The sequence below is a fragment of the Anabrus simplex genome, chromosome 4 (genome assembly GCF_040414725.1).
Source record: "Anabrus simplex isolate iqAnaSimp1 chromosome 4, ASM4041472v1, whole genome shotgun sequence".
Taxonomy (NCBI): domain Eukaryota; kingdom Metazoa; phylum Arthropoda; class Insecta; order Orthoptera; family Tettigoniidae; genus Anabrus; species Anabrus simplex.
Window position 1 is genome coordinate 231,580,884 of NC_090268.1, and position 18,382 is coordinate 231,599,265.

The 18,382-nt window shown below is 36.2% G+C and overlaps 1 protein-coding gene across 1 annotated transcript in view; it reads left to right on the forward strand.

Annotated features, from left to right (window-relative positions):
* LOC136871814 (transmembrane protein 268) overlaps positions 1-11,558 on the forward strand; it is a 187,345-nt gene extending 175,787 nt beyond the window's left edge. The window contains exon 7 of the mRNA XM_067145423.2: positions 8,904-11,558. Within this exon, the coding sequence (XP_067001524.2) occupies positions 8,904-8,962 (59 nt within the window). The 3' untranslated portion in view covers positions 8,963-11,558. The remainder of the gene's footprint in view (positions 1-8,903) is intronic.
* Positions 11,559-18,382: the final 6,824 nt, after the last annotated feature.

Here is an 18,382-nt window from a genome sequence, read left to right on the forward strand (position 1 = left end):
GCTAGAAATTCCATAGGAGAAAGACAATTCAGCAAACTATATAAGAGTACTATGAATGTAATGTACCAAAACTGCTAAAGAATGTATCTGTTGTTCTTCACTTAAAGTGAAGTTTATGTTTTCACACATTTTACTAATTTATTTAAATGATAGTTTCATACAATTCTAGCTTTTTAGTTTCCGGAGATCTGGAATCTACAAAGTCATGTAACTTCAAGGGATAAGTTGGCTGCAGCATGTTTTGAAGGGATTGATGAAAGTCATATTTCTGTAGATTCATGTAGTAATGTAAATCTCTCCCAGTTCATTGTCTGGGCTATTACTTCTTTTTCTACTGCTTTTCCCACACCTGTGGGGTCACGGGTGCGAACTGTGTCGCTCATGTGGATTTGGCCCTGTTTTACGGCCGGGTGCCCTTCCTGACAGCAACCCTATATGGAGGGATGTAATCACTATTGCATGTTTCTGTGGTGGTTGGTAGCGTAGCATGTTGTGTGAATATGGAGAGGAAAGTGTTGGGACAAACACAAATACCCAGTCCCTGAGCCAGAAGAATCGGAGGCGATTAAAATTCCTGACCCGGCCGTCAAACCCAGGACCCTCTGAACCGAAGGCCTCAATGCTGACCATTCAGCCAATGAGTCAGAGAGTTCACTGACTGGACGTTACATCTTAATTTTCATCCATAATTACAAGTATTAAAAAAATTATCATTATCATTATGGCTTTAATTAAAGAATAATTATAGGCCTATGTAAAAACTTAAGACACCAATTACAGTACAGACTTTCTCTGTATCAGCATTATGCATATCTTCAAGTAAATACACTTAGCCTACTTGAGCTAGTTATTATATCAAATTTTTTGAAAATAATTTTAAACTACCAAAAAATTTGTGAGATTATTAAATAGGATAAACGTTAATGATCTTTGTTTTGTTCCCCCCCCCCCCCAACGTTTCTAAAAGTTTGAGAATTTTCATTTTTACTCAATGACTCCTTTCACCTTAAGAGGGCATATAAACGTCTTAGGAGTGCAGTTGACAGCGTTTTACATTAAAGGATGTTATTAATCATAGTGACTATCCATAATGAAATGTTCTCTTTTCTTAGGCTTCTGTTGTTACTTTTAATAAGAGTAACAATTTTTTTTTTTCTTCATATGCTTCAGATGCTGTGGACAGGTAAGTATTCATTTCTATACCATAAATGGTATGTGTATTTTACTGTGCATGCTCATTAAGCAATCTGAAAATCGCAATACAAGCTAGTACTTTATCATATGTTACAGAGATACTTTTAGGTTCTGTAAGACCAGTCTTATCACCAGGATCTTTTCAGTAGACTCACTGAGTGCTATTTATAAACATCCACTGGTCGTGCGTTAGACCACACTAAAGTTAGACCCGACTTAGTTGGGACTTACTACAGACTAAGAAAAGACCTGCATTATCGGTGTACTAAGATAGTTTACAGATCATCCTTGCTGCTAAGCATTGCGATACACATACGAGCATGCACAAAGCACAGATCATAGCATGTTTGTGACATCTGCAACAACTCACGTTCATTTTCTGTTGACACGTAATTCACAGCATTGATAGCGGACAGTGATGAAAAGATTTGGGAAGCTTACTGGAATACCAATATGAATGGTCCGTTATTGGACATTATAAATTTTCCAGCTAACTCATTCTTGGTTGCCAGCGTTTTGCCTCCGTGTGCTAGGTTGGGCTCATCACTTGGTATCTAGCACACCTACCAAGACGCATGGCTAGTGCATTGAAATAATAACATTAAGTTATTTATTAGACCACCTAATCAATACAAAATCGTCTTGGATGATTTACATGAATTTGTTAACTAATAGTGGTACATGTTTCGCCTTCCCTGAAGGCATCAGCCATAGTCTTAACCTTAAATTAAGCATCTAAATAACATGTAATAATGAATTGAATTTCAAAATCTTGAAGAGATTTGAAGTAAAATAACATTAAAAATAACAATGATGGTTTAAAAATACAATGTGATGAGATATAATAGTGGAAGTATTAACAAAATTAACATTAGAAGGCTGCTAAAATAAGTGCAATGGATAAAACAACAGATTGTTATACAACGAGTAGTAAGATTGCATAAAAATAAAGTTGATAGTCTGGCAGTTATAATTAGACGATGGAAAAAAATCGTATATAATCAAAGTAAAGAAGAGATAATAAAAGTCAAAGTTAGGCGAGAGATCCGAAGTTAATCATGATCTTGAAGATAAAAGACGAAATTCAGAGGCATATGGTGAAGTTGTAGAACACGTTGAGGATATGAAGTTGTAGAATAGAAGTTGAAGAACAGTTTCAAATAGGATCTCTATGAACCATCTCAAAATTTGAAGTAATGCTCAAATGTTGAAAATTGTGAGTTTGTAGATATTCTAGTTGAAAAAGCATATAATAGTGGAATCTGTAAAAGGAAGCAAGAACGTAAAGTTAATTGTGTGAAAAGATATTTGAAAATATTGAAGTAGAATCGTGTGCACTTACCATTTGACGGTGACAAAAGCTTGTAACGTTATGAGTTAGAAGTATTTGCAACAGTAGACTTCTTGCTACGTGTGTTATAGCTGAAGGTTTGTGTTGGAGGGGGATCTGTTTGCGTTGACGTAACTATTGGAGGGAGGCTGCTATTAGTGGGAGGGAAGAAAGAGAGTGTATGAAAACTTATTTATTTATTTTCCTTATTTATTTTCCTCGACTAACATTTTAATAAAGATAAGAACCTAAATGACACTATTGATAAAAAAAGCCCCTTGTATGAACAGATTCTTATTTTATTAAGAGAATCAACTCCCCTCACCAACATATTCTTAAAAATCTTCAACCTCACATCAATTAGCGTTCCCACCTCCCCTTCAGCTAATATACCCCCTCCCTTCCCCCGCCGCTAGTACCTCTAATTTAAATACAACCAATAAACCCATAGCCACACCCACCGTAACATCGCTCCCTCCAATAGCCTTACACCGATACAACACGCGCAGTAATACACTCTCTTCCTTCCCTCCCACCAATAGCAGCCCCCCCTCCAATAATTACGTCAACGCAAACAGATTCCCCTCCAACACAAACCTTCAGCTATAACACACGTAGCAAGAAGTCTACTGTTGCAAATACTTCTAACTCACAGCGTTACAAGCTATCTTTGTCACCGTCAAATGGTAAGTGCACACGATTCTACTTCAATATTTTCAAATATCTTTCCACACAATTAACTTTACGTTCTTGCTTCCTTTTACAGATTCCACTATTATATGCTTTTTCAACTAGAATATCTACAAACTCACAATTTTCAACATTTGAGCATTACTTCAAATTTTGAGATGGTCCATAGAGATCCTATTTGAAACTGTTCTTCAACTTCTATTCTACAACTTCATATCCTCAACGTGTTCTACAACTTCACCATATGCCTCTGACTTTACTCTTTTATCTTCAAGATCATGATTAACTTCGGATCTCTTGACTAACTTTGACTTTTATTATCTCTTCTTTACTTTGATTATATACGATTTTTTTCCATCGTCTAATTATAACCGCCAGACTATCAACTTTATTTTTATGCAATCTTACTACTCGTTGTATAACAATCTGTTATTTTATCCAATGCACTTATTTTAGCAGCCTTCTAATGTTAATTTTGTTAATACTTCCACTATTATATCTCATCACATTGTATTTTTAAACCATCATTGTTATTTTTAATGTTATTTTACTTCAAATCTCTTCAAGATTTTAAAATTCATTTCATTATTACATGTTATTTAGACGCTTATTTTTAATTTAAGGTTAAGACTATGGCTGATGATGCCTTCAGGGAAGGCGAAACATGTACCACTATTAGTTAACAAATTTATGTAAATCATCCAAGACGATTTTGTATTAATTAGGTGGTCTAATAAATAACTTAATGTTATTTCAATCAAATATCATCAATACGGACCAAAAATGATATTTATTACATGTAATGGCTAGTGCATACCGTGAAGGCCACTGCGTAGGCTACTTGGAGCCACCGGCAGTGCCAGTGCACTTGAGACTTTGTCTCGTTACCAAAAATTGATGCCTGCTTGGCCATCAGATGGGAATCAACATCTATATCAAGCTTACTGGGGCCATCTCCCGTCCAGGATTTTAAATCCGAATGCATGTCCCATTATGACTCCAATGACGTAGAACAAATTTATAATGACGATAAATGGCTGCTTGTCTTTTCTGATGCCAATCCTATATGGAGTATTTCTGTGTTGTTTGTATTCTGATTTGTTGTACGTAAATGAAGATTTTTATTAAGACAACCAAAAACACCCTGCTCCTGAGCTAGAGGAATTAACTAGACAAAGTTAAAATCCCGAGCCATGCCGGGAATCAAACCTGGTGTCTTCTGAACCGTAGACCAGTACGTTGGTCATTCAGCCAACAAGCCCGACTAGGTTACACAAGTTATACAGACTGTTAATACAGACTGTATACAGACAACTCGGGGAACTTAGCAATATCGTGAAACTTTCTCATTGCCAGTAATTCTGCCATCTTTGGGAGGAAACTTTACATATTGAGGCAAGAGTTTAAGGATGGTAACTGAGACCTCCTAAATAACTTAATTCGGCTGGTCATGAGCGGTCATATTCCATGCAAGGCTGTGTTATCATCTTGGATTTCTCCTCTTGTGTAATAAGACAGGATAGTGATATTTCTGTTCTGTATAGAAACAGGCAGCCCTCTATTAGAAGCATGCTTGTATAGGTTAGGATGCACAAGTTCTACCTGATATCTTGTATCGGGGTAAAATGATATCCATTCTCAAAATTAATACCATTATTCTTCAAGAAGAAAATAAGTCTTTTATCATGTCTTCTCATCTCTCATATATCATGCAGTTAATGCAATTTCATGTATGAACTCCATTTAAATGAAAATAGTCCTCAACTTAACTACATCTGGACCAGGACTAAGGTTTGTCTAGACCAAGGCCAGATCGTCCTTGGATTAATGGAAGAATCCGTCTGTGAATAAGAAAAAGTTCGTCTGCTCTTAGTTTGTAGTTCGTACCGGCTTAGTCCAGACTAAACATGACTATGAATAGCACCCATTATTTACTGGAACATTTTGTAGTTTTTTAATGCTCTTCTGACCTCCCCTCCTCTTTCACTCTTGTTAATCTCAAAATGTGACTTGACCTTCAGAGAATTGGAAATGGTACTTTTTACTTATCCTTGCATCATAGAAGCAACTAAACAGGAATGTATTCTTCAGCTCTGTTCGGACTGTTGACCCAAGCAGATGCTCCTGTCCTGCTTCTCCACTACTGACAAAGGCATTAAGAGAAAAGATTTATAGAAGTATGTCATCTTCTAGTGGTGAGTTTCTACATTCATTATCATGAGTAGGACTAGGATGTTCATAGGATTGTAAGTTGGGTAGATATAAATATCAGATATCCTCAATTTAAATTTACAAAGGCCCCTTTGTTGGTAAAATTTTAGAAGTATTTTAGTGGAATTTTGGATTTTGAGTTAGGGTAGTTATTATTTTCAGATAAGATTAATCAAATAAATCCCAATAAATGGTTATCCTAGACATGTAGTTCATTTCTAACTTGTTGACTTACTAACCATGGCCAAGTCCTAGAAACATACCTGAGATCACATTTTCATCTGCTCACCAGTATAAATTGTCATTTTTTTTTAAATTACAAATATTAGTAAAATGAGGGCTGCCATTTAGATCTCGTATTATGTTAACTATCCAAGGTTTCCTGCTTCTATATAAATAGCTCCTAGCCTATCCCTCACAAATTTTGATAAAAAATTATGAACTTTAACAGTCCTTTTTATAATATAACTTACACCAGAAGCATTAGGGCTCATGACAAAGTTGCACACAGCCAAATCAGGAAGTAACAAAGTTGTCATGATGCTAAGAAAAGCACACATGTTTATTCATCAGAAATTGTAATGACATATGCTAATAACTGGAACATAAAAGTACACAGGCAATAAAAAGAGAACTGCATGGTTTTTATTACAAATTTTAGGTTTCTTAATTCTTAACTTATGTTTTCCTTTTATACCAAATCACTCAATTGTATACCCCATTACTGAATTCAAACCCATAACTGTTCACATCATATTTGTGGAAGATTATTACCTTTTATATTTCGTAACACCTTTCCAAAATTACTGTGCTTTGCCATCACAATGACTGTCGTTATTTAATCAGAACACTTGCAACATATCGGAGCAAGCTACTATATAATTAATGGATACTGTATACCACATAATTTGGAAGAATGGCACTGCATGGTGTGATTTTTACTGGCTTTATAGACTTCATATCCATTTTATGGCATGCTTTATAAAATTTAAATATGTGTATTTGTGAAATTTCACAACTCACCTTTTTAACCAAAATGGTAAATCTGTCCCACAGATGAGAGTGTTTTCAGGGATACGTACTCATTTTTCCACTATAAAAGGATTTTAGTATGTTATCTTTTACACTTCCCTCACTATATGTGTAACCAGCTGCATAGTGTAGTGGTTAAATGGTCTCCTATGCTGAAGGTTGCAGGAACAAATCCTGGTAAAGTCTGGTGGAATTCAAGAGTGCCTAAATGTAAGAGACCTGCCAATACATGTATCAGGACATTCAAATACCACTTCCAGATTAAATAAAATAAGTTTCATTATGATAGATCCGTATTGAACTGTGATTATGATAGAGTTAAACTATTATTATTAAGGTCCACCTTTTCAATACAAAATATACAGAGTTTAAATTACATGAATTATTAGGGACTAGTTTCAACCTAATATTAGGTCATCATCACCCTAAAGCAAAATTAAAACATAAATACCGACGAAATCAAACAATGTAAAGACACATAAGGTCTCGTAAATGTACATACCATGTGAGATATTGAGAAAACAATTATAGAGACGTGCAGCACTATGTTAAAAAATAACTCCATGACAGATATTCATAAAAAGTCCAGTGCGCACTAAAAAGATGTTAACGATAGGAATCCGTGAGTTGCTGGATAAGGAGATCAGTATATGCTGGCTCCTTTAAGATGCTGTTATCCAATTGAAGAACAACTGAGCCGAACTCACGTCGTTTATTTACGATTAAAGTCCAGTGTGCCGTACAGCATTAAAAAGTTGTTAGGTATGGAAATCTTTCAGTTGTAGGTCAAGGAATTCAATATATGCTTGCTCCTTAAAAGTGCTGTTGTACATTCGAAGAAACAACATGGATGAAGTTACATAATTTTTTCAAGATATTCATAGACGTAAAAACACATGGATGCTAGAAAGGCTCTTCTGTGTTTTGGAACTTAAAGGAAGGTGATTGTTGCGCTTGGAGATTTAAGAATCCAGAGATGCGCTACCACAAAAAACAACCATCTTCAGGGCTGCGACAGTGGGGTTTGAACCCACTATCTCCCAGATGCAAGCTTACAGCTGTGTGCCCCTAACCGCACGGCCAACTCTCCCGGTTTAAAATACCTGCAAGTGATTGCCAGTAAAGTTAAATTAAGACATGTTAAAGAACTTACATTATTCCATTACCTAGGCCAGAAATCTCTGGTGGAGCGAGAACTCGGAACAGACACGTCTGCCTTGACAGAGGACCAAGATGAGAATCAAGACACTAACTCGCATCTTAAGGTATAAACCCTTCCCAGTTTGCATGCGTCACCCATCCAAAACAAGGGAACCAAATGACCAACCATGTGCAGAATTCGACCAGAGCAGCCTTTGCATCTTCTTAGATGAGGGTGGAAATTTCACACACTCTTCAACCACAAACCAGAATACCCAGAAACAAGGGTTCTTTCTGACACCAGCGAGATGTGAGAAATAGAGAGCCAGGCCTTCCATAGGGTGTACAAACAGTTCCCTTCATTTTACTGTGCGGGACTAAGACACCCCCTCCTTCTGTACACACAAGCAGCCTTGAAAATAATGATATACACACTTTATAAAATACATTATTATAGGAAACTTCAATTAGGCCCTTGTGTTTGTGCTGGCTAGTGGTGGGGTCCTCTATGTGGCTCTGCTCACTCAATAGGCCATGCCAAGGTGAAGAGTTATGTTCTTCATGTAGTGTTTCAGCCTGTTGTTCCTTAAGTCATCCCTTGGATTTTTTTCCGCAACTCCAGTGCATGACCAGTCTAGGCAGTTATACAGACTTTTTGCTCTCACAGCACGTCTCAATCATCATCATTTGTTTTCAAACATTTTCCCAAATAGGTGCAATGCTAAATTGTTTTCTTATGTCTATACTGGAAACATGACTGGATGACCATCTGAGTATCTTTGTCAACATTCTACCTCTTTTGTAGTCGGTCAACTTATACTACTGTCCAACAGAACTGCTGATGGTGAGATATATCTAAAATGTTACATGGTCTTCCTCCAGTAATTGCAGGCGACACACAGTGCCAATCATCTCTTCATCCAGGGTGTGTTAATTCTTGTGTAGACCATTGTGTTGGCCATTGTCAGCAATCAGACCATTCAACAACTCTGCTAGATCTCCTAAAAGTCTATCATTGGCATATGTTATACTTTTAATTTCCTCCCCTTAAACTATGATTAATTTTACAAAATCTCCCTTTGATTTTCTTTACTGCCTTTTTTATACACACATTTGAATGAGAGTTCTAACCCTGTCTTAAACCTTCCTGTATAGTTGCTTCTCTTCCATATCCATGCATGTTTCATGGGGGTTTATATAGTCTCCAAGTTTACATTGTGTTAAGTATCATGATAGAATGATTTGAGACTATGGGATAAGCTAAAGAGTGGTTATGATAATGTTTCCATGTTTGTTCTTTTTGCAGCTTTGCCATGCAACATCTGTGCTCTCATGATTGACCCACATTACGACGTACAATTTTAACATTCTTAAGTTATACTTTTAACATTAGGTGTAACTGAATGGAATATTTCTCTATATGGACACCTACATAATCATAAAATTACTTGTAACATATCTTGCCATTTGAAATCCTTCCTTCTGACATAAACAATACAAAGTACCACTCATATGGCACTCAGAAAAAAGTAGACTACTCCATCAGGGCAATATATTTTATTAGAAAAGTCAATAATCCATCACCAGACTAATCATTGGGTATTTTGCTGAACATTACCAATGACAGCAGTTAAATCCGTCCGGTTCTGCATTTTAACTAGCTAATTATCACTGTTAGTGGGATCTAAAGTAAGAGTACAACTAATGAGTCAGGCTGCAGTTTGTGTTAAATAATATATATTCTAATACAACAAAAAGTACTGACTATGAGATCAATATTATTATATTTAATTATTGAAATGTGCCTTGTACATGAAGATTAATAGTTGTATTACAGTCTGATTAGCCCTTCACTGTAGTGTGTAAATAATTTGTAGATAATGTCTCTCGAATTCAGTTGTTTATAATATCCTATCGTATGGTGTATCTGGTGATGATATAATTTATATATCTCTTTTAAATGTTGGTTTATATTGTTATGTTATCAAGACAAATTAAATGCTTCTATGAACTAGCCACAATTAAGATATACATTGATCAAAAGTACAGTGTAATATAATAACCATATTATGGTAGCCTCTGTTGATAGAGCACATTCCATCAGTGTGGTATATGATTTGTCCAATTGCTTATATAGTTTATATTTTATTGGATAAAAATATCTCATCTTTGTGATGCATTATAAAAGAGTAGACAGATGATTCCAGTGTTTTAGGGTAATTTATAATTTATGGATGGTTTTGTAAGTCACTGGTATATGTTTTGGATGCACAGCTTACTTTGCGATATATTCAAGAGGCACGAGTTGCATAACTTGTGGATGGAATAATGATGTTCAAAATGCACTCAGGACAACTACATAAAAACTGGTTTTCAAAAATGGAAACATACTTTTAAATGGTATATCCATTGTGCTTCATTTTATGTTAATAAGAAGGGTAACTTATATAGCTATTTTTGTATGAATAAATGGTATATCCATTGTGCTTCATTTTATGTTAATAAGAAGGGTAACTTATATACCTATTTTTGTATGAATAATCTTAGTTTGTTGTTCTTCCTTTCCTCTCTTCGATTTATGAAGTTTGCATTCAAAAATGAAATTTTTGACACTAAATTATGAAGTTTGGTTGCCAATCAGACAACTAGAGATAACCAACCATTTAGTTTGTCTTATAATATGTTTAAACATTCATTATTGTACAAGTTTTATGTTGTTCAAAATCAATTTCTCTTTTCCATCTCCAGCCAGGTTGGAATGTTAATGGCACACTCCTCCATCAAACTGCCATTGCTGCTTCTTGCTTTTCTTATCATACTTCTTTAAAATTTTGTCTCACCGGCCTGGATTTTATGCTCCTATCTCTTCGTCAGTGTATAAGTCCCTGCTGCATATATCAGGAAGTGGGGGGAGGCAATAATACATCTTATAAATCACGTCTTTCTACTTCCTTGGTACTTAACTCTTCCACATTAAGGTCCTTTTACTTTCACTTCTGAAGTACATGAAGCTTTCCACTTTTCCAAATTATCCCCCAGTTTTTATGGTACCATTCCCTTCTCGTTCTCCTCAAGTTGACCTTTTACTTCCTCTCCATTTGCTTCCCTTGCCACATTGTCATTAGCAAACCACCTTCTGCTCCCTGTCCCCATATTTTCCCTTTGACTCCTTTAGTTATTTCTTCTATTACCAACATGAACAACAGTGGTGACAAACACTTCCCTGTCGTAGTCCAGTTACATCCCAAAACCATTTTGTCTTATCCACAGGGTCTGGACACTGCTGCAGCAAATCTTGTGCATTGCTTGCCTGTATTCGATCATTAATTTTTCAAATCCTTTCTGCTTCATGACTGGCCACACATAGTTGTTGTTGCTAGTATTATTATTATTAAGTGTACTAATTGGACTAGCTGATGATTCATGAATAAATGTGATATTATGAACATCCTAATATTAGAGATGCCTAGGAATAAGGGGAAGCTATCTTCATCATATTATAGTTTATGCACAAAGAAAAGAAATCCTAACTGTAAAGAGGAAATCCTTAAGACTTCAGGAATATGGGGTTGAGGTAGTCAGACAAGAAAGGTAATAAGGTTTACATGAAAATGTTGGAAAAAGTTCCCATCTGTAAATTGGCAATTACGAGCTTATGAGTCCTGTCACAAACCTGAAAGTTGTTTGGAAACAGTTTTCCAGTAATCTGGAAAACTATCAAAATCAACATTTTTCTCTTCTAAAGTCTAATCTTATAGTATATTAATTTAAAACTAATTTGTAAATATTAATTTCCTTGTAGATTACTATATTTTAACTGAGTACATTTCTGTAGTACATGTGAATGAGCAGGAATCGTGTGTGTGTTACAGTTAAATGCTGTTTTCACGTGATGATTATATGATCATGTGCTTTGTAAGTATTTTGTGTATAGAACTTTTACTGTAAATACAAACAGTGAGAAATGGCTGTACATTAGAAATGAAACATTGCAGTTTCTTTTCCTTTCTCTATGTTATGCAACATTTTTTCTCATTATAGGCCTCCCTTATAAAATTCTTTGTCCTGAAACTGTGAACAAGTTTTCCATAAATCCATACACAAGTCATGTAATTCATTAAACTTAATGTTAATTTTTGCCCAGTCTATCAAATTATTCTCTGTGCATTCCTAGTTTGGTGATGAGCTATTTTATTTTGTAAGGTAAAAAAATTCTTAATTTTTAAATCTGATATTAAACAGTGCTCTTATTTTACAAGGAAACTTTGTATCATTTTGCCGCTGACCAACTTCTGACTTTCTCAACTCCAGAGTGGGAAGCCAGGTGACAAGTGACAAAAGATCCCAGCAGTTAGTTGCTTCTGAGAATTGTACCAGAACGTGTATGTGACTGTTCCTTGTGTATACTACTTGTTTATTAAGTACTATATTGGAAAATGTATTCAGTTGAAACAGCAAATTAATTTGGTGGAATATTATGTACAAAAAGAACTGTAGATGATGTGTTCAGAGATTCGCTCGCAAATATCCTGACTAGCATTCCTACAAAATTTTGCATTTTGAAGTTGAGGAAAAAGTGGTGCACAATGGGCTCAGTTTGTACATTGGGAGCAGAAGAGACAAATTTTAACTGAAGATAAACTTGGGGATATTCAGGCACGGTTAGAAGCAACTCCCAGAAAATCACTGAATCATCTAGCGCAAGAAATAAGTCCATGGGCTTGACCCACAGAGTGACCAGACTGCTGAAATTTTGACTATATAAAGTAAGGTTCATGCAGGAACTTCACCAGACAGATTTCACTGCAAGAATAAGGTTCTTAATTCTATAGACACATTACGTCCAGTTTTTGATGATCGGATAATTAGTACAGGTTTATGGCCCCCTACATCAGCTGACCTAACTTACTGTGATCATTATCTTTGGGGAAGCCTAATGGGTAAACTATACCAAAATAATCCCCGTACTATAGAAGTGAAGGCCAAAATAACACATGCAATGCAGTTTATTACTACAGCGGAATTACAAAAAGTGGCAAATAATTTTTTTAAATGATATGAGGCATGTCTTACTGCAAAAGGAGGTTATTTTCAACAGTATGTGGAATAAATGGTGAGTAATAAACCTCCCCCTATCTATATGGACAGCATTTTAAAATAATATTTAAAATAATGGGGTTATTATGTTCTGAAATTATTAAATGTCTTGGTTTGCTGGTGGTAATGGAACGTGCTCACCACAGGAATGTGTAAGCCCGGTTCTATTGTAATCTAGTTTCCTTGTTTTGTCACCTGTCACCTGGTTTCTCATGCTGCAGTTGAGAGAGCCGGAAGTTGACCAACGGCAGAACGATCCAAAATTTCCTCATAAAATGAGAGCATTGTAAATGTCATATACACTTCCATATCTTTGTTGCATTTTTTCCTACGTTCCTCTCTTTTTAAAACTAATATTTTTGTATTAGTGTTTCTTGTATGTTGAGAAATATGTTTACATAATTCCACAGTGGATTAATGAATGTTTGATATTAGTTTGAAAACAATTCTTGAAAGTAATTTTATATGTTTATGTTAAAAAATCAAATTGTTTAAAGTTTATTGTCGTTTTTTAAAGTATGTTTATCAGTTTATTAAAGAAGAAGAACTGAAATAATCTGGTTTACATATTGCCCTTTTTTCCTCCTTCCATATTACCAGTTTTAACACACACATATTTCCCCTGAGGGGAGGGATAGGTTTCCAAACCCATTGCACGAAGTGATCTTCCAGAGTTGTTTTGTACGTGTTTCAGTGTTAAGGTTTCTGGTGGAGCAGTATATCACGAGGACTATTTTTTTTTCCAACCTCTGATCAATCGCAAAATTAAAACCACAGTGAGAATCCGATGACACGTTGTGCGGTGTCTCTAGTATGCCTGTTGATCGCGTCACGGCGCACTTGTCAGTTCTGAGCATGCAGTGAGCACATAAACATGCCTAGGACAATAGAGTCTCCCACCAAATGTGAAGTGTGTGCTGTCATTTGATTTCTTCATGCTGAGGGGTACAATACAATTTTCTCGAATCGCCTGATCTACTCACTGAACAAGATCATCGGTTGACACTCGCTTTCTTCCCTGACCGCCTACATTATGGACGTCTGTACGCCCTGCTTCAAAGTCCCTGCACCATTGCCGCACTTCGCTGTCACGTTACTCATTTGTCGATGAATTTCGGCTGTCGTGACACGATCGACAGGCATATTAGAGATACTGTGCAACACATCTACACAACATTTCGTCGGATTCTCACTGTGGTTTTAATTTTGCGACCGATCATTGAAAAAACAAATAGCCCTCATATTACCTCTCAATATTGTGAGTAATTATGAGGGATTGCTTTGTCCTGACAGTATTGGCACTTTACACAAGCTATCCATAGCTATATAGAAGTGAAAATTTTGAAAATATAAATTATATCATTGTGTGTTCTCATCCATCCAAGGGTTGACCATGGATAACGTTGCTTTAGTGTATGTAGTTGGTACCCTCTCATTGTGCTGATGTTGTGGTGTGTTGGAAGGCTCTCACAATGCCCCAACATAGTTGTGAGAAGGGCTCCTCACGTTTCTCCCATTCAGGGAGTGATGATTATGGATATTGTTTAATGTTGTTAAAAGTTCAATTGGTGGCAGTTTTCTCGTTTGGAGTTTAAAATTTTGAAAAAATGCTCTTGCCTTCATTGCTACATAATGTAATTCCAGTGCATTGCAATGAAACTGGTAACAAGTTGTAAAGTCAGTGTCATCATGTCTGCTTGAGATCTGGTAGGTGGTTATATGTGTAGGTACAGTAGTTTTGGTATGTTTTATATTGTTTGTATGTTTTGAGTTTCATCTGGTTCTTCCTGACTGCTGCCTTAATGTACCAACAATAAGGAAATAAGCAGTGTGGTTACCCTTCCAGTTCTCATAGGTGAGTGAGTTTCTACTTGGGTATCTCTTTGAGTGGTGATGGTTAATGCCACATCTAATGTACGAGTACCTAATAGGGTGTTGACGTCAATTGGTGTAGCTGCTGATAGTTTTACTTTGTAAAGATATTATCTAATATTACAATACAGATCATGAAATAAACATGGCAGGCAAAAATGACTTGAGAGATTATATGAAAACAAAACAAGCATTAAACATTAAAGAGAAACACTACATCTCATTTACTCCTGGTTTAAGAAATCTCGCAAACAATATTAGGTAGGCTGGTTTGCGATCACATATTGTCATGAGCAGGGGCTGGATCCTTATCTATTCCTTTACTTGTAGAGCACAGAAAATGAAAAATGCCAGTGAATTATGGTTCTGATATGATTATTGAGCAGGGGCCGGATCCTTATCTATTCCTTTACTTGTAGAGCACAGAAAATGAAAAATGCCAGTGAATTATGGTTCTGATATGATTATACTTGGGTTTCATTTTACATATTTTTATGTATTCTTAGTAAAATTACATATTTTACATATCATGTAAAGAATGTAACATTTTTGTACATATTGTTACGCACTCTCTACAACTTCAAATGCTTTCCATATATTTTTACCGTCTGCCTATTTCGCCGCTCTACTGGTGCAAATCCTATGTGGTCGTCATGCTCGCCCGGCTCACCACGAACTGTGCTGCTCTCCTCCATTCCCTTCAGCCCGCCGCAACGTCACTATGGCGTACACTCTGTTCTCGTAACTTCTGGACTTGCCTCGCCATGAGTATATAAGCCTGCTCCTGTCTCTGATCACCGGTCAGACGTTCTTGTGAATATTTTAGAGTGGAGAGAGAGACCTACAAGCGGCTGGTCCGTTGCATTGTTTCAAAATTTATTTTACGATACTACTTTATTCATCCAGCTGTATTATACCTATACAACTTTATTTTGTTCAGGCCACCTTTTTCTTTTTATATGTATATATTTATATATCCTTCCTTTATGCGATCCGGATCATTTTTCCTTCTGTCCTGTTCTTCTTTTTCCCTTTCCTTTTCCTCCCCTTTTCTTTCTTGTCTTTTGGTTCGCTGCTTATGCTTGTTTCTTTTTCTTTTTTTTTTCCTCTGCTGCATCATCCTACACGTTCCTGTGAAGGCGCCTCTCTGGGACACCGTGGGACTATCTCTTCTGTCGCATCACATCTCTCCCTCATCCTTCGGATTTCTCCGGGTGGTGGGAGTATGTTACGCACTATCTACAACTTCAAATGCCTTCCATATATTGTTACCGTCTGCCTACTTTGCTGCTCTCCTGGTGCAACTCCTATCTGGTCGTCGTGCTCATGAATGCTATTGTAGGCAGCCTACTGTGGCCAGCTTGTTAACATTTAAAGAACTCCACGCTAAGGCGCGAGTTCTTATTCGACAGAGTAAGAAGGCTTCGTGGGAGAGATATGTGTCGTCAATGACATCACATACAGTCATCTCAAGTGTGGACTAAACTTCAATGTATTTAGGGTATACAGAGACCATTTTTAGTACCGGGAATTTCCATTGCAGGCAATATCGTCACAGATTAACCTTCTCTTGTTAATCTTCTAGCCAGTCATTTCGTGGATGTGTCTGGTTCCAGGAATTACCATCGTGATTTCTTAGCTCTGAAGCGGGAGGCAGAACGTCATCAACTCAGTTTTTCCACTTAAGCTTCAGAGGACTATAACATGTCGTTTACGGAGTGGGAACTCCACAGCGCCTTGGCGCTCTGTAAGGACACAGCTCCCAGACCTGATAATGTCCACAACCAGATGTTGGAACACCTTGGTGAGGATAGTCTTTTATATCTCCTTCGTGTGTTCAACCGAATCTGGGTAGAGGGTGAGTTTCCATTACAGTGGCAAGAGGGCCTAGTAATTCCTGTCCTCAAGCCGGACAAAAATCCTAAATATGCAGGAAGTTACAGACCTATTTGTCTTATAAACTGTTTGTGTAAGCTTTTTGAGTGGATGGTGAATCACTGACTTGTGTGGTGCCTGCAGTGTAGAGGACTTTTGTCCGAATACCAATCTGGTTTTCTAGCCGCTCGCTCGACCACTGACCACTTGGTATGCCTGGAGAGTTCTATCCAGGATGCTTTTCTCCGAAAACAGCATTTGGTGGCTGTTTTCTTTGACTTAGCAAAGGCCTATGACACCACATAGTGATATGGCACCCTTTCAGTACTGCATCGATGGAATTTCCAATGTAACTTGCCGGTATTTATTGCAAATTTTTTGTCCCTCCCCCTATTCCGTGTCCAAGTAGGAAGGGCATATTCGCAATACCACGTTAAGGAAAATGGGGTCCCACAGGGATCAGTTCTTAGTGTCACTCTGTTTGTGATTGCCAGAAATGGTATTGTCGCTGCTGCTGGTTCAGCAGTAATACTGTCGTTATATGTAGACGATTTTGCTCTGCATTATAGCTCATGAAATACGGCCATCGCTGAGCGACAATTACAGCAAGCAATTAGGAGAGTGGAACAGTGGACCTTAGACAGGGTGTCTACTGAGTTCCATTTCTAAATTCCAGTATATTTCCAGAATATTCAGTTTAACTATCAGCAACATTCCAGTACCTAATGCTATTAATTTTTTTAAGTTCTTTAGGTAGAATTACAGGTTTATAATTTTTTGCCAAGAAATGCATATTTGTTTTTAATAATTTCAGTTAGCTTTGATTTTTTTAATACAAACATTCTTTAACATATTTTTATGGGACTTCCTAATTCTCCTCACAGCCCTCCACTCCACCCATAGCTTTTAAATCTCTTTGATTAGAAAATTTATACAACTCTTGCTTTGGAAAAAAAAAATTACATTCCCAATGAATACAAATTGTTTGTATTAAATCAATTACAAGACAAAAAATTGACAAGTTACCAGTTTTATATAAATGAAAAAACATCTTTGTATTTATAGCTTCATACTATATAACTGTTCGTTATCAATTTACAATGCTATATTACACACACACACAAAAAAATATACTTGAAAAGTCATATCTAACTGCTTCTAAGTGACAATGCACTTTTGGCTATTTTGATCACTTTGTTAACACTTGCATCCAATAAACACAGCCAAAGAAAATGTATCACATAATACACACTGTGGAAGTAAACCGTTCTTGAATAGATTCTCTATCAGGCTTATTCTAAGTAAAAACTTACTGTAGATAATAAGTCACAAGAAATACATATATATGAAATCAGTCAGTTTTATATGCATCACAGAAAAAAACATAAAATATGTTACTCTATATACAGTAGTTTGTATTATTATTATTATTATTATTATTATTATTATTATTATTATTAAAGCGACTTTATTGTGGCTAGGTTAGGGCTCTTGGCCCTTTCTTACACTTACCCACTTCATGTATATAAATGAGTACTAATTTACAATATAATTTTTAGAGTTCTACAATGTAAGAATTTCAACAATTTTCAATTTTCATTATAATATATGGTAACAGTATAAAAACTGAAATGACCTAATTTAAACATATTGAATCTTTACAACCTAAAGTATAAACTAAAGTAAGTTAAGTATAACTAAAGTATAAACTGGAACACAATAAACAACCATATTTACTTTCATTCATGCATCCCACTTACACTCAAGAAAGACTGGAAGTGCTTGTAAGATGACGCTGGCAAAGGATTTTAAACTTTATCTTAGATTTAGCTTCCCTGATGTCATTGCGGAGTTCATCCCACCAGCTTGTGGTGGTGATCGTGAATGATCTGTTGTAGGTTGTGGTTCGATGTACAGGAATTTCTAGCATATAACCTGACC